This window comes from Aptenodytes forsteri, unplaced genomic scaffold (assembly GCF_000699145.1).
Source record: "Aptenodytes forsteri isolate BGI_AS27 unplaced genomic scaffold, ASM69914v1 Scaffold163, whole genome shotgun sequence".
NCBI lineage: Eukaryota > Metazoa > Chordata > Aves > Sphenisciformes > Spheniscidae > Aptenodytes > Aptenodytes forsteri.
The window spans coordinates 974,294-1,000,843 of NW_008795332.1; the positions used below are offsets into that span (position 1 = coordinate 974,294).

Here is a 26,550-nt window from a genome sequence, read left to right on the forward strand (position 1 = left end):
TGCCCACAGCAGGGGGGTTGGACTAGATGACCCTTAGAGGTCCCTTCCAACCCAAACTATTCTATGATTCTATGAAATCGGGGTTCTTTCCTTCATTCTGATGTGTAAGGTGCCTGGTCCATGTTGGCAGTGTGTAAATGTTAATAACTCTAGTGTGTTGGATGATGGCTGAAGCAGCTCCCAGTATGGTTGGACCCCTTGTAATAGGTAAGTTCAGAAGAGCTGAAAGTAGGAATTGGGGTTTGGGTTGTTGTTTTTTCCCCCCTAAAATGTAAGTAAGACTGGGATATGGAAACAAAGCAGATAAATAGCACCTTGGTCCTGCTTATGTGTTTATCTAGTTTATGTTTCTCTAGTATAATGTGTGAAATCTACTATGAGATGCGAGATCTGGGAGATGTGAAATCTACTGTGAGATGTAATAAACTAGTATGTGTACTGATAACTTTCACAAGAGTGTGAAAGGACAAAGGAAGAGCAGGTGTTGCTGATCTTGACAAACCTGTAGGAAATTGTCTTCTAAACAGATGAAGTCTTTTTTTTTTGTCTTTTTTTTCCCCTCTGCTTTTGTATATACTTTGTTAATCCAGATATTCTTATGAACAGCAAAGACCAGTCAAATCCAAACCAAGAAACCAGAAAGGAGAGTGAGAGAATGGAATGAGCATATAGAAGAGGGACAAGCTGTGTTCAGGCCGCACTGGGGAAAATCTTCTGCCCAAAGGAGAGATGATTTCTTCTAGGTTATTTTTTTAACAGTCAAGCTCAGGTCGTTCAATAGGTTACTTATGGAGTAGATGTACATGCAGTTCACTGGCTTGCTTGGCAGAGACTGCTAGTCTTCCTGCAAAGCTGAGGAAATACGGGGATGTGGAAGCTAGGCAACAGGTAAGGAGTGATAAATGGGAAGAATAATGCTGTAGGATTTTTAACATAAAGGTGGCAGCAAGCACCAGCAACCATCAGAAATAACTCTCGTTATAGTTATCAGTAGGCAATCTACTGGGGAATTAACTGTGATCTCTTAGATTTAAAATATTGTCCACAATAACGTATAAATGTACAAAACTAACCATGCTGGCCTTTTCAGCTAATATTCTTAAGTGAAAATCTAATTTTCTGTGGTTTCCAAGCATGTGGACACAGAGCAAAAATACACTGCTGTAGGTAAGTTAACAGAGCTGTACTCAAAGCACACAGAGAAAGCAAACTCAATCACTCCCTTTTCCTTTAAACATCACTCATCTTTTGGCTTGGGATATCATTGTAGTTGGGAGAAGTAGAAGCATATCAGCATACTTAATCAATAGGTCCAGAACCCCAAACTGCTAATACAGATTACAAAAATAGAGGCTATTTTTGTTAGAAAATAGAACAAATAAAACAGTTACTGAAAACATATATAACTTTTAATGATACACAGTTCTGTCTTTCTAGAGATAGAAATGTGTAGAGATGGAAATGAAGGCAAATTCGGAATGAGTTTTAGAAGGTACTTTTTGGGAGAAAGCAATAAATACCCCAGGTCGCTCTTAAGCTAAAAGTGTTAAGATAGTCCGAGTCATATGAACCTCTCCTTTATAAACTATACGCATATCTATGAGATATATTACTTCTTCAAGAGAGAGCATTTTTAATATGGGAAGAAAATTTTTAAAGGACTGGTCTTGGGCCAGTGAAGGAAGTTAAACTAGACTGTAAAACTTCACCTGATTTCTAAGCATTTTTTTCTTTGTTTTCACTCTAGTGTGACTGGAAATTCCAGTTGGCTTATATGTTGTTCTGTTGTTAATCCAACTCTATTCCACTCATTTATGAGGACTAAATATCCTTTTTGGTTTTGGTGGGGTTATCAAATTACCTTTGGCCACTAGAGCACTGTCTTATCGTGTCAGTGGGTCTGAACGGGATATGGTTTGTTCTTAGTCCAAATTCACAGATTGGTGGGGGCTTGAGAGACAGTTTAGTCATGGCCTTATGGTTTCCTAGCAAAGCATTAACAGTTCATAACTAACTGAGTTTGTTCTTGCTTATCACTGCCTCTGTGTCTGTTTCTTCATTTTTCAATTGCAGTTCATATAATTTCTTCACCCATTCCTCCCTAAGCAGTGGAAGGATTTTCCAGAATGCATGAATGAATAGGCTAAAAACTAAAGAAATTAGGTAGGCACTTGCAGCCTGGCTATTGCTGGACATAATACAGTGTGACCCAATGAGCCACTTACTTGTTAAGGTGGCAGAGATCTGAAGAAACAGTTATGTAGCAAGCACAGCGCTAGTGAGAAAAAGTCTTGCAAGGGATTTCCATAAAGTATTCCTAAGTCTCAGAGCAGAAACATAAATGGAGATCTTCCAGACAGCACTTGAGATATGCAAAATTCCATAGCAAGAGTGAATCTGAGCTATAAAACTATGTAATAGTGAAGTATGGGGTGTACTCAACATGTGAATGAGATTTTGCTCATGCAGATACTCAGTACTTATTAAAATCTAACAAAATTGCCAGGTCTGTCTTTTTTTTCATAAGTTGTAAAGAAGAAAACCTTAGTAAGCCATGTGGCTTTTCTTAAATTTGCTAGACTATTGCTGGTGGTCTGTAATTATAGCTCTACATGATAGTAATAAGACATTACTAGAGAACACATAAGAACATTTTAATTTCAGGAAAGAATTTATATTTTCCCAGATGGAAATCTTATTTCCAGGGGTTTGGGGTTTTTTTTATCTGAGTAAGTTTGAGGCATACTTACTACCAGGAGATTACATGAAAATAATTTGTTTTCACTGCACAAACTTAATACACTTGTAAAGATCTGATTATTATCAATAATTAGTGCAAGCATACTGAAATTCTCTCAGGAGTGTGTTGCTTAGGTGTGCTCCATGCATTTCATTGTAGTGGCTTTCCTTCCCTGTTAAAATATTGTGCTTGACTAGCGTATTTGCATTTCCTGTTTTTTTAATAGCTGGAATTTGTTGAGAAAATTCAGTGTTCTAAAGCTAGAAGAGTGAAAGTGAGCCAGCTAGCTATTTTTCTGAAACTAAGAGTGCTCTTTTCAAGGCAGGGCATGAAAACGTGGGGCGGAGGGGGAGTCATTCATTATAAACATGCTCAAAAAACAGTATGGAAAATCTAATGTGGAAACATGGTAGACTTTTGTGCTGCACAAGTTATTTTCCTGCTCAGAAGAATGTTCCTTTCTTTGTTATGCAACAAAGCAGCACTAACTTCCCTGCACAGCTCATAGAATAGTTTAGGACTATATTAAATTAAAGTCTGCCTTTCAGCTGACCCTAAATGTTTGAGCAATCCTTTAAAGAAAAATCAGACTGAGGTAATGTTTTTGACACACTGGAGCAATAGCTGCAGTGATCCCTGAACGGAGCACATACAGTGATTTCTATTCAGTCTATTTGAATATGGCATTCACAACAGACTCGGTACATTTTGTACAGCATTTTCACCCTGCATTCATAAAGGGTTTTCCTTCCAGGACCACTGAGGTCAGTAAGAGTTTTGTGAATGACATCTGAGACTAGGAGATTACGCTGTTTGTCTTTTTAACAAAACTACAGAGCCAAAAAATAGCAGCAATTAACCAGGCAAAGATGTCTGTGATGCTTGGTTTTGGTACTGCATGTCATCTTACAGTGAATTTTCTGAATACTGACTTACGAAAAACATTTAATCTGTATATCATTCATGCTTTCAAAAGATACTGCATTTACTAACCCTCCTTCTCAAGCTTTGGAAATAAGAATTATCTCTTTCAAGGAAAGAATTTGGGATTTATATATTAGGAGCTTCAGGCTGGCTTCAACAGAGGTGGAAGAGCAACTAGCACAGGAATATCAAGTCTCTGAGAGCTCTTGGCAATCAGGTACTGGGAATATGAGTCCCAAGACTTGGACAATCCATAATAACTTGCAGTCTGAGCAAAATACGCTTACACAAAAATCTTTTCTCGACTGGGTATTTTATTATGGGCTGTTTGCTAACTTAAGAGGAACGAAAAACATCTTCTGTATGTATTTTCTGGAGTAACAACTATAAACTGGCAATGCTTTTGTACTCAGCACTTATATAAATGGTAAAAAGATGTTCCTGTAAAGCTATGGTTGTTTTTGGAAAGGATAAAATCATCATGTTCCATCCTCCCTGCAGAGCTTCACAGGGAGATTCTGTGTCTGAGACCACCCTGCACATGTCTGTGAGATGCTGAAATGCTAGGCTGTTGTTACAGATTACAACACAGTTGTCCTACAGAACTGAAATTTTATCATGTGTTCCTGAGGAAGTTCTCAGCTGAGTTTGATGGGTGGAATGGAAAACAACAGTAAACAATCAGGAAGATACCAGTAGTGGTCTTACTTATGCCAGAGAATTTTGATAGTAGGTTGCTTACATTTACCTGATAACAGATTTGCTGAAAAGCCAGAAACGTTAGCATATGTCAAGTTCTCAGGCTGACTTACCTTTTTCTTCTTGAAAAGGTTTTGTGAAGCTGATATAATTTTCTGTTTTATGTTGTTGTTTAGAACATGCAGTTTTTCTGTTCTTACTCAGTTTTTTAAACTAGTAGTTTTAATGCTGTAGAAGAACCTGTGTCAGGTTCTAGATTTCACCCATTAATCAGATGAGAAATTTTTGTTTTGTGCATGCGAGTGTGTTAGTGCATTTACTTCTGTGCAATAGAATTTCCCATTTGTTAGTCTTCTAATTTTATTTGGTAGCAAAACAAAGGACAGTTCTCCAGCCCTGTGGGTCAAATTCATTGTTTTTACTACACATTTTGTTGTCGGGGAGGGGCAGTTTATAAAGAAGACAGGCCATATTCTTCTTAGAGTTGCACAGCAAAAGGACAAGAGGCAATAGTCACAAGTTGTAACGTGGGAAATTACAACTGGATATAAACAAAAAGAAAAAATACTATTAGAATGGTTAAGGAGCACTGGATTAAGTTGATCAGAGAGTCTCCATCCCTAAACTTACAAGGCTCTTAGCAACCTTTTCCAACTTGGATGTAGCCCTGCTTTGAGCAGGAGATTGCACTAGATTAACCTCTGGAGGTCCCTTCTGACCTAAGTTATCCGATGATTATTCGTGCCAGCATGAAGCATGCATAAAATGCCACCAGACTGGAATTCTAAGATTCTAATTCTTCTCTAAAAAATACCATTGTACTGCTATAAAAAGGTCTTGGAGAGTTTATAGATGCGATATGTTTTTACAAACATTTATCTCATCTTTCTTCTTTTCTGAGTTTTAATTTCACCCACCTTCTTTGCAGACTGAGATCAGAAAAGGAATTATGCATGTGAATTAATAAAAGTATGAAGAAAAAATAAATGTTATTGGCATAGAACTTTAATTTGGGGAATTCTGGGAATGTTTTCAAAAATCATTATATCTGGTTAGTCCAGAAAGGTTATCACTCACAGGAAATACTGATTTTTATCTGAAACAATTAATATTTGTGTAATATTTAGCTAATAGTAAAACAGTATCTTCCACAGATCACTTAGTAACTCCCAGTACATAAGGTGGTTTGCAAACACATAGAGCTCACTTCTTAACCCAGTCCCTAACACATACATAGAGGATTAATATAGTCTTTTGTTTCTTTAATCTACTTCTTTTCTTCTACCAGTTGAATTCGCACCCAAAAAACTCTATAAAACCAAGACTTACATCAGGTTAGCTTTCTGGGATCGCAGTACTTTGTTTGGGCTTTTAGTTTGGTTTTGACTTCTCCTGTGATTTGGAGGAAGGTGTTTCAGGGGATATTTTGAGAGGATGTGGATGTTGAGTCAGACTTTTGTGACACTATTCATAGCTATTCTAATATTTTAGCTAATGTTTGTGTTCTGTGATGTTTTAAGACATTTTTCCATAGTTCACAGGAATTGAAAAGTATATATCTTAGTTTATTGTGGCAAGTGTCGGAACGCATATTTTGACAGTGCTGTTACTGAACCATTAGAAGAATATGTGAATTGAATGGTAAGGTGAAATGTTGAAAAAGCTGCAGTTTACAAAGCCATCTCAAGGGCTCATGCATTACAATTGCCATGTGCTATTGCTTCCAGTGGCTTCTGCCTCAATAGAAACTTTTTACAGCATAGTTTCAGAATTATTCTATTTCAGATCTAACAGAAGATTAGAATATTTCTGCTTAGCTTGTTTTTAAATAAAATTGTTCTTGATGGAACATGATCTGTTGCTAACTAATGTTGAACATCGATAGCCATGAGATTTCAAGATACGCAGAGAAAGGAGCTGATAAGAGTGGATTTTAATAGAGCCTTGTCTCGAAACAGGTAAATAATATGTAGCTACAAAATATAGTTTGACTATGTTTGTATCAACTCAAAAAAATTTATTAATGTGTCCCTACCTTTAGCTAGCAGTTGTCTTTATATGATGTGCGAAAATCAAATAAAGGACTACTGCTTTGAGCTGCCTCCATTGGTCCAAGCTTTCATGATATCTGGAGTGCTTAGTATAATCATAGCAAGTGACACACATCGTTGTGCGCAGTTTTTTGGGGTTGTTTTTTTCTTAATTCATACAGAATCATTAAGTTTTGAGATGCAGAAAGATTGATTTAGTCCTGCTAGAACAAAATATAACTAAGTTCTAAGTTCACTGTGTAAACTGTGGTTTCCTCTTTGAAATGCACATCCAGCAGAATCTGATCTGCACTTCGTTTTATTAGAGGAAGTAAGAATATTGAAGACTGTATATAAAAGATTGCTACTGTAAGTGGTATTACAGTATTTGGGTTGCATCCGCTTCATTATTATTTGTCGCTACTGGCAGTGGCTTTGTGTTGTGTAAATTTTGTATAAATTGCTTGTAAACCTGTGTTCAACATAGGATTACAAATTTAAGCACTTTGTATTTCCTGCAGATTGAGCGTGCAGTTACGGGATTTTTTTAATAAAAAAAAGTAAAACCTATGTTAAGAATGGATGAAGCTGCACTTTCTTTCTTGTATTGTCTAGTTTGGGTATGTCTGGCTGTCGCATGGTTCCGTGAAGAGGCAAAAGAGCAGCAAGTCTCCTTTATACGGTGATTGCCCTCACTTGTTTCAGGAGGTCTTAGTCACAGAGTGCCCATGTGGCCAAGGGCACACTGGAGATGACAAAGTGTATTGTTATAACTCTGCCTCAGCAGACTAACTATTCCACTTCCCTAAGAGATGAAGTACTGTGCATTATGACTTTGTTCCTTCCTATGATCTGCACCCAAGGCCTGATCAACAGAGAGCATAGCTAGAAGTCCTAAAATAAATTCATTTTACACACACACAGACTCAGAGCCTCTGTACTCCTTCCCTGTAGTCATACAATTGAAATACTAAAACTGATTAAAGTATCCTCACAAAAGGCAAGTGTTACTCTTCCTCATCTTCATTTAAATGTATTCAATTAGTTACTGAAGTAAATAGATGAGCCTTGCATTATGCTTTCATAGTAGCTTTCATGAGTTTTGCAAGACTGTGTTGCAGAATTATCTTTCAGTTTTCCAGAGTTAAAAAATAAAACTTTCTAGACAATCTCAGTGATGATTCAGTTTTCTCAAACTTGATGACTGTATATTGTATATACTTCCCAGTCAGTATTTTTCCCTTAGTTTGTGATTGCTTTCTAACTGTTCTAGGGCTGTAAAAGCAGCCCACTACAAATCATAATGGTATTTGTGAAACTGAATGGCATGTGTTGATAAAAAGCAGTTGCGTACCATGCAAGAAATGTTATGCTGTATGATGAATTCATTTCAGCCTTAAGCCTTTTCTTTCTTACATAATTTGTAAAGGTAAAAGTACCGTATGACAGAGACGAACTGCGAAATACCTGCCTACCAAACATTGGATATAGGTATATTTTTGATGATGAAGATAGCTGACATCTTGCCACACGTGACTTCTGTATATAATATGCTTCTTTACCAACCAAAAATGACATTTTGTCTAGTCAGCCAGTGCTTTGGAAAAGTGCAATACAAATAAGAACAATCAGCATTTTTGGCGACTACAATAATCACCATCTTTCTGTATTTACTGAGAAATCCGGGCCTAGGCAAACAACTATGCCATTTTTTCAGTTAAATTCATAAATAAAGACCTTTTCTTTATGCTTTTGTAAATCATCACATAATCAAAACCTAAATATCATCTCCTGTTGTCTTCTAGCAAATGTAGCCTGGAGCCCCAGCCAAAACATGTGGTAATATCTTAATGTAGTAAATAGTGGCAGACCTAGAAGGCACTACAGTGCAGTGCTAAACTCTATTCATTGTGGCCAGAGGCTGTTGTGCTTGCTGTCAGCTCCACGCAGACTGCCTGTAACTGTCATCATCGGTTTGTGGCAGCTGTCACTCTTTCTTTTTTTTAGCGTCCTTGTTATGGTCCTGCAAATTGCTCATAGTAGACATTAGCCTGTATAAGTCCACATGAGCAAAATTTTTTCTGTCCTTTTTTAAGAGGTGTCATAGAACTCAAGCGCTAATTATGAAATTTTTCAACATGCAAATCTCAAGCTCACCTTTGTGTAATGGGCCCAGACCACAGTGGGGGTAAATAGTTGCTGGCTGTTAAATTTGTTAAAAATTATGCAACTATTTCTGTTTGAAACACTAAATCAATTGGTTGATTAATTTGTTTGTTTCAGGAATTTATCTCTTGGATTTAATCTACATTGATTCTGCATATCCCGCTTCAGGCAGCATTATGGAGAATGAACAAAGATCCAATCAAATGAACAATATTCTCCGAATAATAGCTGATCTGCAAGTCTCCTGTAACTATGGTTGGTGAATTTTGTTATATCTATTAAGCCTTAACTAAAATTTCTTTAGTACAACATCATGAAAGCGGATTTCAGCCCTGTGTAAAGGCAACACAAGAGGCTAACGTTGGTAGAGTTGAACACTAGTATGTGATGTAGCTTCCACGTCTGTGCAGTTTCAGTCTTACTGGTAAATTAGGCCAATAAGCATGTATTCTAAATTGTAAGGGCTATAACAGAAGTTGTGCAGAGTTTACTGCTACATGTGGACTACAAATGTCATGCTTTCAGGTACAGCTATTGCATTTGGGTTATATTCTGTTTCTACCAGAGGCAGTCAGAGAGAATTATCTCAATATCTTTCCTTTCCTTTGCAGTAGATATGATGTCTTTAGAGTATAGAATGTGTTAATTTCATTATCATTTTATTGTTAGTATCCTGATGGTATGTTTACAAAATGAAATACAAATATTTCAATCTATACAACAGTTGTTAAATTGTGTGTTAAGTTTTTCCACATACCTCACTTGTTGATGAAGTGAGGAACATGAGAGAGCTGCTTCTTTTTGTTAAAAAGATTTTACTCTCAAATTCATTTCTGCAATTCTAGCCTGTTAGTGAAGCCTTATGTCAAGAAATGTGCTGGTTTGGGGGTCTTGACAAATACTCAGCATACTGTTGGTGACTTAGCACGACTTTTCATTACTTAAACATGAAACAAGCTGGAAAATCTTGAGAGCAGCTGTACAATTAAATAAATTCAGAACATTTAAATGCTACAGTTTTGGAGAGTTTTGAATAGGAAAAAAAAATTAAATGTTAGATTGTGAGAAAATGAGGTGAGAAATTACTTGTGTATGCTTAAGTATCCAGCCCATGTCCTTTGTTGTCAACTTCGGTATTATAAAGTATTTAAAGGTAGAGACTAGGCATAGTAATGTAAGATTCTGAATAGCTAGATTATTCAATTATCATGTTCTTATTGTGAGTTTCATTTTGTCTTTGAATACTTTGAATGACAAAGAAACCTCATTATTTCACTGATCCTTTCCTTTTTACAGTTTTCGCAGCTTCTGGCATTGCTATGCATTAATTTTGAGTGCTTTTGTTAAAATCAGAATGAAAATTAAAATATGGCTTTGAAGAAACAATACTCTGGAATAGTGTGTGCCTTTAAAATAGTTGTCCTTATGAGAGCATAAAAGTTAAGTTAGGTACTCCAAGGCATGTTCCTGTCTATGCACCATTCGTGAAAGGATTTTTGTCATTCTGAACTTAGTGTCTTTCTTTCTTGGTATTCAGCATTGTAATTTTTAAGTCTCTTCGCTTCATGTTCATATGAGAATCACTGACAGCTGCAGCTGCAGGCTTTAATTTCCCCCAGAACAGTGAGCACAAAATTCAAGCAGGGTTTGCAACAAATAACTCTTTTCCACTTGTGAGATAGCATATAATAAAATCCACTAGCTTTCATGATGATGAAATGCATCTGTGTTTTCTTTAACAACTGAGCATCACTTTTGCTCAATCAAATCTTTAACATCTTCTTAGAGTCAAAGTAATATTTCTGCCTGATTTATTCTTTAGAATGGTCCAAATTCTCTGTTTCTATTAAGATAACCATAAGAACCAGAAAGAAAACCTGAAAGAATAATTAATTTTGGATGACATGAATGTTCATCTTTTTTTTGTTTGAACACTCCACAGATCATCTTACAACACTGCCCCATGTGCAAAAGTATTTGAAGTCTGTCCGTTACATTGAAGAACTTCAGAAATTTGTAGAAGATGACAATTATAAGTAAGTACTATTCTTTTCTTCAGGTTTTAGGGAATTTAATGGAAAGATCACTTGGCTGTTAGTTTGAATAAGAGTTGAATAAAAGGCCATTGGCTGAAGATGTTTTGGGGTTTGTCTGGTGTTATTAATATTTTATTAATGGAGCTGATAATACCAGGATGCCTGAGTAAAATCCAGAATGACAGTCTTCCTTTATGACTCTAACCAGATTTCCAAAACAAAATGTCTTTGTAAAAGTTAAAAGCAGATGAAAATCTAGTCTTTATTCTATTACATGATTCTGTATCCTCAGAATTTTGTTCAGGAACCCTAAAGCCGTCTCCAAAATGTCCAGGATTGACTCTATGCTATTGTAAATAATATATTAAAAACATCTTCCAATTTCAAATTACTATTTTTAATAAGCTGGTACTTAAGATATAAACCTGACGATTTTGGGGGTTTAAGCATGTTAAAGCCACGCTTACAAAAGAGGTGGGGAAGAGCTAACCCACACAGTGGTGTGAAATAGACACCATAGAGCACATTGGTCAGTATGTGAATGTGCTCCAGTTAAAGGAAGTGATAATCCCTGGCCAATAATTCTGAAAGAACTAGCACATTAAATTATAGGTCTGGCAGCCAAGGTTTTAAATAACTCAACCAAGGTAGATGCAATGCTATATAATTAGCTCTTGACAAATATAGTACCTCTGTTTAGGTGAACAGAATTATAAGTATTCAAGGCAACCAGATGTTCAGTAATATGATGGTGGTATGAAGGGTTTTAGAATATGTTTTGGAGAGCAAGGTTGCTAACGAAATTCTTTAAAACTAGTCTTGTTACCAGTTTTATTAAATACTTCAGTTAAGAACTTTGTCTCGGAATTTGTGTGTGCTTAGACCATATGCTAATAAAACAGTGTTGGAAGGGTTCATTGAAGTAGAAGATGATTTGGATATCACAGAGGAAGAATCAGATGGCCTGATGACTAAAATGGAAGTGACACAAAAATCAAAATGTTACTTATTTATTCTAACAATAATTTATGGTGTTGATCAGTAGATGTCTGTCAGAAGTGAGATAGAGCCATGAAAAGACAAATTCATCCAGCTCCCTATCAAATATAGTGTTTCTATAAAAAATTACATTGTTAATACTGCTTCAAAAGGAGTTGGTGAGACCTTATGTGGAGTACTGTACGTGATTCTGGCCATCCATGCTTAGAGTGGGTTTAAAAAAATGCTGGTGCAATCAGGTGAATAAAGTCTGTCTTGTAACACTAGACGTAAAGAAGTAGGTTTGGCTTTAGCCTAGAAAAGGAGAAGTTTAGGTAATAGAATCACTATGTATAAACACAAGTGGGAGAAAATAGGGAGGGTAAAGAGCAATTTAAACTAAATTGTAATGGTAGCACAAGGATAAATGAATACAAAAATTTAGAAGCTAAATGTTGAAATATGGTTCCTAACCATCAGAGTAATGGAATTCTGGAACAGCTTCTTAATCAGAGTAGCGAGACAAATAATTAAATAATTTTAAGTTGAAACTTGATCAGTTAGTGAAATGAAGGCTACCAGTTGGTGTTTGTGAAAAGAAAAGAGCAGATTCAGTGAATCAGAAGACTGTGTATTACCAGTGTGGGGTCATACACATAAGAGCATAAAGAATGACCTACCCTAACCATTCTACATTTCTGTGCAATTATAGCTGATATTGCTGGCATACAGATACAAAATCCTACTTAGTTCAGGAAATAAAGGTGTCACCATATTAGAGACAAAAAAAACTCATGTTTGAGCATAGCATGAGTCAAGCAATATGTCTTTTCTCTCCGATTTTGAACATAACTGCAGTTGGTGGTAATTCCAGCTGCCAAAGCTGTTCCAGTTAGCTCTGGTTCAGGCCACTGTGCATACAATACTATTCCTCAGCCAAATCTGTCGATACGGATTCTTGTGATAAATGTGTGTGGAACTTTGTTTTTCCTGAGAAAATAATTCTAAAAGTAAAACCATTCAGACAAGGTATTCTTTTGGAACTTCTCCGAGTATTATCGGGACATACTTCAAATAGAGAGAAAATGTCCAAAATTTGTCCCTTTGCTTAGGGTAAACTTCAGCAAAAGAAGCTGAACCAGCATTGGGTAGTTCACTGCAAAAGATCATACTTGGCTATGGTTTGATAGGTTTGTGCTTTTGTGTCTGTTTGATCACAGATACTAAGAATAGTGATGTTTCTGTAGGAAAATTATTTGGAAAAAAAGAATGTGTTTGTATGATGTTTTCGTAGCAAAATTTATCTGCTTCATGGAATTAGAATTCCTGCCAGAGTACTGATGATAGAATGCATATGTTCTTCCTTTTCTCGTGACATTGTAGATGTTTCACAAATAGAGATGCATTGTGCAACAGATGCACATGGAACATTAGCATTCCGCACAGCCTTTTGAAAAGGTCAGGCAGTCCAAGACTTGTGTTAAGGGTAGTCTGAGATTTAAATCTCAATGTTAAAATTTATCAGATGGTCATTATTTACTAATTTCCCACATACTTCCGTGCTTCATTAAAGTCGCGAACGTAGAGCAAAATTAAACTGAGTAGTAATTGGTAAAGGTGAAGAATTGTCATTAGTATAGGCTTTACAGCCTTTGGATTCAAGGAACTGGTCATGTTGCTTAATTTGATTTTTAGATGGAGTTTCCTGATGATGCATCAATGTTAACATTATATATACAATAGCTTTCATGAACTGTAATATCTTAGGAAAAACAGATTAAACAAGTGGTTTCTGTAAGTATATGATACTGTAACATAATATTTGGAAAAACTGCAAGTTATGAGTAATTCCAGTTTAAATTTGAAAATCATTTTAACTTCAGCAGCAGCCTTTCTGATAATGCTGGAAGGTATTTGATGTATCTTAAAGATCGTTTAGTATTTTTTCTTTTGATTTAGTTATTTGTGAGAATATTTCAATCAAATTTAGCAGTTTTCTTTCTAGGCTTCACTATGGCAAGGAAAAACTGGACTGAAGTCATAAGAGGTATTAAAAAGAGGGAAAGATTTGATTCTTAGCACAGTAAAGTTGCTGCAGTTTATATACATTGGAGAACTTTGACCTTTTTCTACCATGTTTGCTTCATCAGAATAAAGCTGTAATTTAAAGTCGGTATTCATCAAAACTCATCGCAACTACCCTTAAAGAGAACTCTCATTCCTCTTCCATCTTTGTATTTGATGAGAAGTTTTGGGATTTTGTTTTGAATATTTGATCTCACATTTTCCTCTCAGTTTTCCCTAGTGGATCTTCAGTTTCATAGCATTTTCTGGTCCCATGCCAGAAGAAACTGTAAGCCTTAAAAAGGCAAAGAGTGTGAAGTTTTTATAGTGTTGAAAGAATCTCCTCTCTCTTTCTCTTTCCAGTGACCACTCTTTTTGAGCCAGGGACAGCCTTAGTGGACTCTGAAGAGATGTATGCTTGACCTTTGGCAGGGAGAACAGAACTATCTCTGTACCAGGCTGTCAGGGAGAGAAGCTTAGATAGTTGCCCTAAAATGTATTGGCAGGATCCCAACACACGTTTCGCCAAATGAGAACTTCAATTACACTGAAAAGGAAAATTTGGCAGCCACTTTATATAAACAAAGCTTTTCTCTACAATTTTTGTGCCATTCCAATTGCTTGCTTTAGGTTCGTGCTTGTCAGCAAGTAGGAACACTCCAGAAAACCCCTGACAATGATGTCATATCCTAAAAATAATACATCTTTCTTGCTCAGCCCATATACTGTTCTCTGCAGAAGCTGAGAAATTATAACGTTTGCTAGTTACAAGACTAAGGGGGCAAAAATAAGACCTAAAGCATCAGGACTCCTTCCAGTTATACCCGAAATGTATTGCTAATCATTGTTATCTCAGGGCATCACTGGCAGCCAATGGGCTTCAGAGGTACCATGACGCAGCTGCTGCAGGATCTTCCTCCTCCTCCAGGAGTGTAAGAAGTGATCTGAGGAGAGTGCTTGTCCCCAGATATGCAGTTTTTCCCTGAGCTAGACAGTGCTATCCAAACATTGTGGCACCATGCCACATCCTTTCCTAACCTGCCATGCCTCACAGCGGTTCCAAAACAATTATTTTTGCTGACCTTTTGGTATCATTAGGTCACAGTTGTTCTTGGTCTAAATTTGCCTTGGTATTCTCCACTGTTGTTCTTTGAGTAAAGCCAGTTTGAGGACTATTATTTGTATTACAATGTTATCTGGACAGAACAATCAGGATTGGAATCCCATTCTGTAGGCTGCTATCTATACATATAATTCAGTTCTTTAGAGCATATTAGGCAAGACACTGATATTCCAATATACTAGTAAGATGATTTACAGAAAAATCAGTTCAAATTTAGGTTCAGATAGGCAGGATGCTATCGGAAATAATCCAAGAGAAGTTAATAGGCAATTAAAACATTATACTGACTCCTAACAATGATGGTGCTATAAAAGTGCCAGCTGCACCATATTGTTTTTAGTCTTATGGTAACAGGCATTGCATGACAGGTGCTTAAAATATTAGTACTTGTAACAGTGAACCTTGTCCCCAGTCCATCTTAAATAGGCCTCCCAGGCAGCTATATTCTCTGGACCTTTTCAACCAAGAATTATTATCAAAAGCAGGGGTAGGGGGAAACCTTCACTGTTAGTCTGATATTTCCAGTGATCCAGTAGCCATATGGATCAATAGCTTTGGTTGTGACTTGGCTGCCTCTTCCACAGGACAGTCTCAGGGACCGTGAAGCTTCCAGAAACTGTTGGATCTACTGTTTAAGTGCTACACAGGCAGCCCAAAATGTTCCAGATATGTCAGACCCATTTTTCTTCGTGCACAAATACTGGTCAGAAATGCCCTGAGTGACAGCTTTGAGGACTGCACTGCTTTATTGCAACTTAGATCTTCCTTGTCTCAAGAAAGATGAATAAGTTTTGTTCAACCTCCTCATGGAGCAGCTAAATTTCCTGTTCATGTAAGGCTATTCTCTGTCTTCATTCACTTGCTTAATATTAGGAGAATTGAGTAAAAGTAGCTTTACCGTCCTAGAAGTAGTTTCATCCTGACTGAAGAGCATACTCCCATGAAACAGAACTATGTTCAAGACTGGCTACCTATTTTATTTTCTGCATTATGTTAGGTTCCTCTTTTCGCGCTTATCGGGAAGGTTACTTTTAAATGTAAATCAGTAGGCATAGTGTAGCACTCAGTAGCAGAGTGTTATGTAGGACTAGGTTGGGATAGAGGTCCAGCTTACTTTACAGAGCATACCAGCCCTAACACATCCCAGAAAATATTTTGAGTATCAGGCTTAAAAAAAAAAAAAATGTTTATGTCATCTTTTTACTATCCAAGAACAAAGCCTTCACATACTCTCCCTATGCCTTGTTCTTTAAAAGCTTTGTCTTAAGTCCTAAAGGTAAATTGGTGGTTTGTTAATTCAGTAAGTCTCTATGCTGATTTTTTTCCTGGAGATTTTACTTCTAGGTTTTGTTTCACCTTAGATTGTTAATACTAACTCCTCAATTGTGGAATTTCAGTTTCTAATGGACAGTTTCTGAGGTTGATATCTAGGATTTATCCTGGCATGTCTCTTAGCTGAACTCTTGCTGTATAATTTTGGAATGTTGAAATTTCATATGTCAGCATTTAGACCTTGCACTAAGACTAGGCTTCCTCACCATGGTAAAGCAAAGATTTTGTTTTTGAAAAGAATTCCTGGAAAAAAAAAATTCTAACACTGCTGTGATATTGTATGAAGATAGTGACTTATAAGATGAATTTCTGGTAATATACAGGTGCAAACACAAAAAAGAGAACGTCTTTATGAATTATGAGTGGTTTATTAGGCATGCTGGAACAAAGGTAGTTTTTACTTGTAGTAATACTAGTGAATATCATTGGGGACAGCAAGCTGTGAGAATATAATTTAGCATGTGATGATATGAATGATGAATGTTGGTTGTAAGCACATCACGCATCAAAGTCTGCACAGACCTATTGATAGTATCACACTAAGCCTCTGAGGGGCCAAAGGTTCTGACTCGGTGAGTGCTATTTGGGAGACATTGCTCGTGCTGCTGGCATAACTGTATGCACATGTAGCGAGGTGAGAGCAGATGAGCATGCGTGTGCATGCATGTAACCTGTGCTTCTCAGTGGAAAATGCAGTGTCAGAGGAATTGCAGAAATGAATTTGGGTGGTGACAAACAAGCCAAGACTGGTTCAAACTGTACTGACTGTCAGTATCTCTTATTTGAAATTAAAATGTTTTTTATTGTTTCCAGCCTTCTGGAGGAGAGAAGGTGGTCCAGGAATGACCTCTCATTGTCAGAATATATTCCCTTTTCTCACAGTATATTTTAAATATTTTGTTAAACATGTCAGCATCAGTATTTTATATTTACCAAAACTCAAATTTAGGCTCATATTTATTTGTTGTTCTTTTAATACATCCTGTATTTTCCTAAGTTGAATAGCTAAATTGCATTTTTGTTATTTTGAAAACATTGCAGAATTCTGGCATTGTTGAAGTCAATGGCCAAACTGTCAGAGACTTAGCAAGGGCTAAGATTTCAGTGTACTTTAACATAACCAAACAGATAAACAATATTATCTAACTTTACATTTTCTAGAGAGATGACCGGTGGAGAGTGATGTAATCTCATTTTATAGCACTAAAGACTCACTTGTTGCTCTGTCAGTGAACTTTTAAGTGCAGCACACACCACAGGTGCTTTCTAGATGCATGTATAATGATACCATGCCTCTTTCTAAAACCTTGTTAAAAGCATAAATCTGTTAGGTCTTACTTTCTACTGTTACCTTCTCCTTTTCTTCTTTACAAGAATATTTTTAAACAGAAAGAGAAATAGTATAGTACAAGTAGTTTCATGGAAGTTGATCTTACTTGCTTTTGTCAGATGTTCTGGTCACTGAAGAAGGTATAAGAATGCTCTTGCCTTAAATCTGATAGCAGGTCATGGCACATCCCCTTATGTACATACTCGTAGGCAGTATTTTACCTGTGCTGTTTTTCAAACATGTTAAGAGTTGTACTGGGTCTTGGAGCTTGATACATAGTAAGCTAATTAAGTTGATTAAAAAAATGTGAAGTTGGACAAGTGATTTGTGGCCTCCTCAGGTATGTGAGGTAGTCCTGCCACAATTGCTCTGAAAAATACCTGATTCTGTAAATAGTTGTCTGAAATGATAGACTGGACCTGCTTAATGAGCACAATTCAGTTCAGCATGCTTAAGAGTCTAGTCTGTTATCCTTACTTATAGATTTAAATTCCTTTTAGTCTAACAAAGCAAGAAATTTTGAGGAGGATTGCATTACAAATTACATAATTGTAAAAGGGAGAAGCTATTTGCTTACATGAATTGAATTGCAGTCATACCTTTTTGCAATGGGCTTATTAGACAAATGTTTCCACAGTGACCAAATAAATTGTGGCTGTTGCCACAGGGGACTAATAAAACTGAGTAATTTATTTGATAACAGGATAAGGAAAGAGCATCAGAGATGAGTTCCTCAAAGCTGGCAGAAACTAAAACATGCAGTTACCACATGTGGGGAAGGATAGGTAACAGTTCCCTTCTACAGACAGAAACAGAAGAAAGAAATTAGCAATTGTGGAACAGTGATGGGTTAGCAGGAGAAGGGTTGTCTGCTTCTGTTTGGAGAAGAACTGTTTTGTGAAACAAGTTGACATGAGTGTTGTTTTGCATAAGGGCTCTGGTTCGTCAGATATGAGCTAACCCGGTATAATGAGCTTAATACCCAAATTTCTCAATATCTGTAAATAGCACAGTTCTGCAGGAAGATTCTTAAAACCAAAAATTTTTTTTAAAAAGCTTTCTGCGCAAAAATCAAGCTCATAGCATGGGAACAATAGACCTCTAATATAGTAAGGAACAGATCAGCCTTAAAAATGAACAAAGGAGTAACTACTGTGCAAGGGATGCAACTGGAACATTTCTACAGGCATGGAAGATAAATTCACACAGTAGGGCCCTATTTACAGGGAAAGACTTCATTACGGTTTTTTGCCATTTTTGCATAGTGAAAAGAATTCCCGTATGATTAACATCTGAGTCATGCACTGAGTTATATTATCGTAACTTTCTCATTGTTGGCTTCTAGGAGAGGCATGTTGCCACTTCCTGGTCACAGAAATCATGTTGACAGAAAGAAAAGATAGTTTGGAAAGGAATGATTCATTACCTATTTGAAATACATTACTTTGGATAGTTAAAAGAATCTAGTACTATCAGAAGAGTAGAAATTCTAAAACATGAAAAGGGACCATAGGTTTGTTAACTAACTTCACACTAAAACATAGTTGACAATGTTTGAATACTGTGGAGAATGGACTGGAAGGTATTCCCCATAAAACTCTGTGTACATGAAAGACAAGGTAGTAAGGAAAGTGATAGTTAAGTCATACATAATATTTTGAAATGCTGTCATAGGTTCCTCCACCCCCAGCCCCTTTGCATGTTTTTATCTAAAGTTAAAAAGACTTACACTGGTGTTTGTGTACAGCAGAGTACTGCAGTCTGTGGCTTGAAACCTTCACAACTTCTTTGCGTGTTTAATGCTGTGCAATGACAGCAGTTATTTCCTTTGGTTTTATGCCTATTCCATTAAAATTTACTTAACATTGTAGTCCTCCATACTTTTTTGTCAAACTGGTACGGAACAAAGGAACCATGAATGTCAAGTTAAGAGTGCATAAACTTGAGAGGTGGCAGAAGTCATGTGCACTGGAAGATCAAGACATGTGTTGGAGTGCTGAGATAAGGCAACAGTGAGTGCATCATAAAACACATGGAGTGAGGCAGAGGGGCATATAATATCATAACTTTCTTCTAATTATCTTCTTTTACTATTAAGTGTTGTTCACTTTACCCACTTATGCTCCTTTTGTGTAAGTCATAGTAACTAATAATTCTAAATAGCTGAGTACACATTTCCACATGGTAACAGAATAAATTCACTTTTCGTGCACAGAGGGAATAAAATGTTTGCTATTAGGTTTGTATCTAAATTTACTAACTTTTGGAGGGTTTTTTTTCAGGTGAAAGACTATATGAACTTACATTTTTACACTGATAGGGAGTATAAAAGTATCAATTTCCATTTCTGTTTTCATAGACTTTCCTCACAGTTTCTTTCTTGGATCTAACAGGTAGTGGTTTACTTCACAAAAATTACTGTTTTGTTACATAACAAAATAAATAACTACACTTCCAACAAAGTAAAATTCCTGCTTACCGCTGCCAAAATAATTACTTACTTCAGTTTCTTTCAACTTTTATTGAGAATTTTTTTTTGTTAATTTCTCTAAAAACTTGTTTTTCCAGATTATCATTAAGAATTGAGCCAGGTAACAGCTCTCCTCGACTGGTTTCCTCCAAAGAAGATCTTGCAGGTATAAAACTTCATTTGAAAATTTGAGTAAGGAAATAATTTTAATTACAGAAATCCTCCACTGAAATATATGGGAAAACCCATTTTATATCAGAGGGGTTTTGGAGGAATTAATCAGTTTCAGATATGGGCTTTTATTGCAATTACAGAATTACCTCGTAAGGGCTGTCACAGAGAATTGATCCCTTCCCATGCATATGCCCAGTTTCAGAACATCCTTGGTCCAGAACACCACTACTCTGACAGTTGTAAAAGATCTGATGTTTATTGCAAATTTCTACATAGCCAGGTGTACTTGGGTTAGCACTGTCCTTTGTTTTAAATAATTTTCTTCCTTGATGATATTCACCCTCGGAGGTTCTTACAGTAACAAATTATATCCCACATACCAGGACTGATTTCACACATACCAGCATTCTTTTGACTAGGCAAAACAAATCCATTGATCTTAAATGAATAAAAACAATCTGATTTTAGAAGACTTAATTTGCAGAGATTGTAGAGGAGGGATGTACTGTTATTTGCCTTTCTGGAGAACGGGTTTACCTGGATGGCAGAGAGGAGTGTTTTTAAGATGATTTATTAGTAGGTTTCACATTTTTAATAGGTAGCATAAAATCTATTGAACTTTCCTGTGCTGAGATTAAAAACCCAGCTACAGCACAGCACGGCTAAAATTAATCCCTGGAATTGACCAGTGCAAATTGCCAAGGTTGTCAGTATCAATACCAAGTCATCCACTAACCTTGTTACCGTATCAGAATCTACTCAGGGACCATCATTCCCAGTAGTATTGCTGTGAGCTTTTTCATCCAGAAGCCAGACCTGGTAATTCAGAGGTATTATCAGTAGCATGAGTCATCAATAAAGATTGCTGACTTGTATATAAACAATTGCAGTTCGAGGGATAATACAGGGTGTTTGTTAGCATTGGAACAGAAATTAGATTGTGTGATTTTTTACAAATGCTTGCATTTTCATTATTTAATAAGTGAAGAAGGAAGAGCGTTCTTTCAGTACAAACAAATCAATGCAGTGAACAACATCAGAAATTCTCCTTTCAGGTTTCTGTGTGAACTAACACATAAATTTGAGACCATTTCCTTGTGTAAAGTGGGAGGACAAAAAATTTGTAATAGCTTTTAGAAACACCTAAAAAACTACAGTACCATCCATAAGTTGACCAAAACAAATCTGCTGTACCAACACAGTTTATTTCTATGAACAGACTAAACGAACATCAGACTATGTGAAATGTACTTACTACTATAGGAGCCATTATCTCAAAAGCTGTTCTATTTTAATCTCTTAACCTGAATGGCCAATTTTCTGTCTTACTATGTTAAACCATGTGTGAATGTAAAAAACCCAAGGGGGCCAGACCACATCTGACAAGCAATTTCATTTGGCATTCATAATGTCTTTTCTTCTCACCGAGAGAGAGGCAAGTGAATGAAAGAGAGAAAGAAAAAGGAAGATGCTAAATATGAAAGGAGAAAAATAAATACAGATGTTTTTCCTCCACCTCTCAGCTCTTCATGTTGGCTGCTGTGAAACCCTTTCTAAGTGTCAAATGGCCAGTCATTTATAGGGAACAGTTGTCTCAGGATCGTGAATGCTATTCCCAGAGTCAAATAAACATTTGACCTCATCTTCAGTCCATACAGTTCTAAGGAAAAAGGAATAAAATCTATAGAAATAATAATTTGGAAGAAAACATTTCTTCACGAAGGCGCTCTCCCCCTCCCCCCTCAATGCTCAGTATTATTAATTGCTGTGTAAAATACAAGGAAGTAGTTCACAGGAGGAAATTTTTTTTTAACTAGGTAAGTTCAAAAGGAGTTCTTAATTAACACTGTCTTTGTACAGACGTGTCTGGCTGGGATGGAGTTAACTTTTCCCATAGCAGCCCTCATAGTGCTGTGCTTTGTATTTGTAGCTAGAAGGGTGTTGATAAGGCACCAGTGTTTTGACTACTGCTGAGCAGTGCTTGCAGCATCAGGGCTGTCTCTCCAAACCCACCCCCCCGAAAAAGGCCAGTAGGCTGGGGGTGGGTAGGAGGTTGGGAGGGGACATAGCCAGGACAGCTGACCTAAGCTGACAAAAGAGATATTCCGTACTATATGACGTGCTCAGCAATAAAAGCTAAGAGAAAGGACGAGGAGGGGCATTCGTTATTAGGGCATTTGTCTTCCAAAGCAACCACTGCGAGTGCTGAGGCCCTTCTTCCCAGGCAGTGGCTGGACATCGCCTGCTGATGGGAAGTAGAGGGTAAATTCTTTTTCGTTTTCCTTTGCTTCCGCCCGCAGCCTTTGCTTTTCTTTATTAAACTGCCTTTATCTCAACCCATGAGGTTTTTTTAATCTTATTTTCTCCCGCCCTGTCCTGCGGAGGAGGGGGAGTGATAGAGCGGCTTGGTGGGCCCCTGGCAGCCAGCCAATGTCAACCCACCACATCATGTAATATTTTGTTTTGCTTTTGTGAGGATTTGCTTTTTCATACTTGAAACTTAAAATTAAGTCATTGCCTCTCATATGATTATATCTTACATATGTAAAGCAGACATACGAGTGAACTTTTTTGTTTTCTGGCTTTCACTTTGTATTACTCACATTTAAATGCTTTACACTAGGGTTTTGATGTTAACATTTCATGAGGATGGTTGTGGAAGTTCTGACTTTGGTCGTAGCAGCATAGTATGTGATCATCACCAATACTCTGTAATTCTTAATTGAGGGCTTAGACTTTATTAGAGCTGTAATGGAAGGCAATTATAAATACAGTTCCAAAGTTGGAAACAAGAACTTTGAACTCTTCTGAGCCAGGCGAGTAATGGCTTTATACTGCAGTAAGCTCAGCTGGAGCTGAGCTCAATCATATATTGATCGGGACAATGTTCAGTAGTACCTACTCAATTGAATATGTGATCATATGGTTCCTGGCAGTATTAGGAGAGGGTGAACTTTCCCCTCTGAATCTGCAGTGCCCCAATATGCTCTGTAAGGTTGCTTTATTCAGAGTGAGAATTAATATGATGACTAGAAACCAAGTCTTGAGTCATTCCTATTGCTCCATTCTTCGGTTAGTATTTCCTTCGAAAGCTTGACACGCTTGTGGACTGCTGTATTTCTTGCTCAGCTAGAGAGTTCTCACTTACTGCCAGTTAGACAATGAATGCCACCAGCATTTTGTAATACCCACATTAATTTTTCAGTGACCTGCACCTATGTGGCTGCAAAAATGCTACTAAAGGGAATCCAGTGTACTTTATTGAAAAAACAAATTAATTCCTGGAGAAGGTTAGTTAAGTAAGCTAGCATGAATTCAAATTGAAATTTAACTAAGCATGAAGGCAATAATTTATTGTTTATTTCACAACATTAATAAATAGAAATATAGCCATATGTTAGTCTTGAATAATTCCAAGCTAAAATACCGAAATATCAGTAATGAGATATTCGACCATGGAGAATTAAAAATAGCAGTTGACTGGAAGGTATTCCAGTCGACGTTACTTGGATTGAAATTATAGTTTGAGATTATTTCCACTTCAGCCATTGTGTGCCAGGAGTAAATCCTTTGCAGTCAGCAAGCTATAATGATAAGAGATGATCTCAAAATAGTTTAGGCAGTAGTTTAATGTTCCAGTCAACAGTTTAAGGCATAGGAGTCTGAATATAGTGATTTTAAGGTAAAATAAAGGTTCTTGGCCCATAAGGGCAGTCATCAGTTCAGTTCTCCTGATAGTCAAAAAGTTAATATGTTACTAATAGCAATAAGTCTAGTTGAGTTCTGCATGTGACATACTGCCTTCTTATAGGTTGCCATGTGTTTCCAAATACGGAGAGAAAGCTCGATATCGTGGTAATAATTCCAAAGTCTATAATGGACTTAAGTGCAGGGAATAGTGTCTTCTTCATGTCCTAAAGTATAATTAGTTGTGTTGATGATGGAAATGGATTTTCCTTCTCAGCATTGTGACTTTATCTTCTACCCAACTTCAGTTTTGTTTCTTTCAAAAGAAGATTAACAGTTTACTCTAGCCAGGGACATTGTGGGTTTCTCTTTTTCCCCTTAAAGTATCTTTATGAGTGTGAGGCTCAATAAAACAGTTAAATCCTTCATATTTCTGTTTGCAAAGTACTGGAGAAAACCATGTGTCCATTTTCCACTTTGGTTGCCAACTGGTTTTCCAGTAAATTCAAACAGGAGGCAGACATCTGATTAAAGTGTCTCACAACAAGCTATGTTTTGTATATTAGTGGCTAAGATGGTCTCATTTAATTACCAAATGCATATATAATTGTGAATAGTGCTTTCACAGGAAGATTTCATACCTTCCATAATGCTGCAGAGATTCTTGTCTCTTGCAAGTAGCATTTAAAAAGGAGCTTTAAACAGTTTAATTGTATGTTTTCAGGAACTGTGTGATTCACACAACTTCCTTGGCAGCAACTTAAGTCTGCTCATTCTGCCTTGCTATGGTTTGAGAGAGAGAGAATGTAGCTGGAGAGCTTATAGTATGCTAACTGTTCACAGTTTCCAGTTGAATTAGCTGTAAAAGACATCTGTGTTCCTGCAGTGTTGGCTAGGAGATGCCCAGCATTTATGGTACAGCTATTAGATTGTTTTGGAAGGTATAACTCAATACGTTTTCCCAGAACGAAAGAAAAGATTTAATGTAATATATGGTAAATAAGTTAGCCTTCTAAGCAACTGAAGTTCCTTAGAATTGCACACCAAGTGTAGCGCAGTATAGAAAACTTTATGTATGTTCTTTATCATCTTAATGTTATTTTGAAAAGTTCAGGGTGCAGTGCTAATCAGATTATAGAAAATGGTTACTCGTTCTCTGAAATATACCATGTTTATCCTGTCTTGGAAAACAATGTAAAAAGATAAAATAATGTTAAAATAATTGCCCTATCCAGAAAATCATATCTAATACTAAGTGACTCAAAGACTGGTCTTCATGATTCTGTGACTTTTAATGAACCCCTTCATTAAAGGTAGCATTTAGAAGTCTTCCTTAGCAACAGCCAGGCCTCAGCCGTGGGCAGCCCTTATTTTGGGGTTTTTGTTACATAATAGTCAGGGATGGACCCTCACCCCCTCCTTTTTTTTTTTTTTTCCCAAGAAGGTTTTAGAAGTCTTCCTTAGCAACAGCCAGGCCTCAGCCGTGGGCAGCCCTTATTTTGGGGTTTTTGTTACATAATAGTCAGGGATGGACCCTCACCCCCTCCTTTTTTTTTTTTTTCCCCCAAGTAGGTCTTGGTATAATTCTTGAGAGGAGAATAAGTAGACCAGAGGTTTTATGTTACCAGCCTACCAGGAATCTGGAGTAATTAATCTGAAACAGGTGTATTCTCTTTTTTTGTTATTGGGGTAAAATTCAGCCCATTGTGCTGAGTCCATTCAGCTTTGAGAGCTGCTAAAGAACTTTTAATATTTATTTTAATTAATTAGAATCAGTAGTTTTATCGGATGTAAAGTATGTGAAATGTTGGAGTTAAAAATGTAGAAAATGCAGAAACAGAAGGAAGAAAGACTGGGATGTTTGCACATTTGTAACCCTCTGAAAGTAGGTATACTACACTAGTGATGTCTGTACAGCAGTCCCAGCATTTTAGAATAAAAAAACCCCACACCGTCATTTTCCGTGTAAACACTGAGTTTGACATTTAGTTTTGCCATTTGTTTTACTGGTTGCTTTGGCAACTAATAAATAGTTTGTGCTAAGTGCTTTAGCAGCCAGTCGTTCTGTGGAAATGAGGATTGTCTAATCCTCCTGCAAGTGCTTGGTTATTGCTTCATGTGCATACTGTCTGCTTTTCTTACGCTGTACTTAAGGTAGAAATGGAAGAACTAAATTTCTCCACAAAAGTTTACAGACCGTCCAGAAAACTTTGCTCTTTAGTTTCAGACTTACACTCATTTCCAGCCTCTTCCTCTGTGATACTTTCCCTACAAATTTTTACAACTCATTGGAGTATTTTTGAAAGAAATTAGTGTCAGACAAATGTGTGAGATTCGCATGTTGTTATCAACCACTAAATCCAGCCAGAATTGGTGTGCTTTGTTTTTTTTCTTAACAGACCAAAGCTTCACGAAAATTGTAGAAGAATGTTCTGTCAAAGCAAATATAAAGTTATCAGGGAGAGAATGATCATGCTCAGTTTTTAACTTTATCACTTTCTATTACCTTCTGTGACTTCCTTACCAAACAAGTCTCTTTAATGTCCTAGTTTACTGCTGCTTATTTTAACTACCAAGCTATTATGCCCTAGGAATGTTAAGAACATATAAAACAGCCAGAGGACAAGGGGCTTTTCTGTTCTGGTTTGGGTTTGTTTTTTTTTTCTCTTTCTTCTGAGCAGTCACCTGAAATAATTTCTCCAAAAAGTTATTTTTTTGATGGATTGGTTAATGTATTTTGTTGAACCCAAACTTCAGAGTTTCCCTGCAGCTATGCTCTCACAATGGGTATGTCTTC

The 26,550-nt window shown here is 36.7% G+C and overlaps 1 protein-coding gene across 1 annotated transcript in view; it reads left to right on the top strand.

Moving 5' to 3' along the window:
- Nucleotides 1-26,550, top strand: part of RALGPS1 (Ral GEF with PH domain and SH3 binding motif 1) — a 127,778-nt gene that overhangs the window by 83,996 nt on the left and 17,232 nt on the right. Inside the window, exons 11-13 of the mRNA XM_009280099.1 lie at nt 8,677-8,814; nt 10,502-10,595; nt 19,991-20,058. Coding sequence (XP_009278374.1) covers nt 8,677-8,814; nt 10,502-10,595; nt 19,991-20,058 — 300 coding nt within the window. The remainder of the gene's footprint in view (nt 1-8,676; nt 8,815-10,501; nt 10,596-19,990; nt 20,059-26,550) is intronic.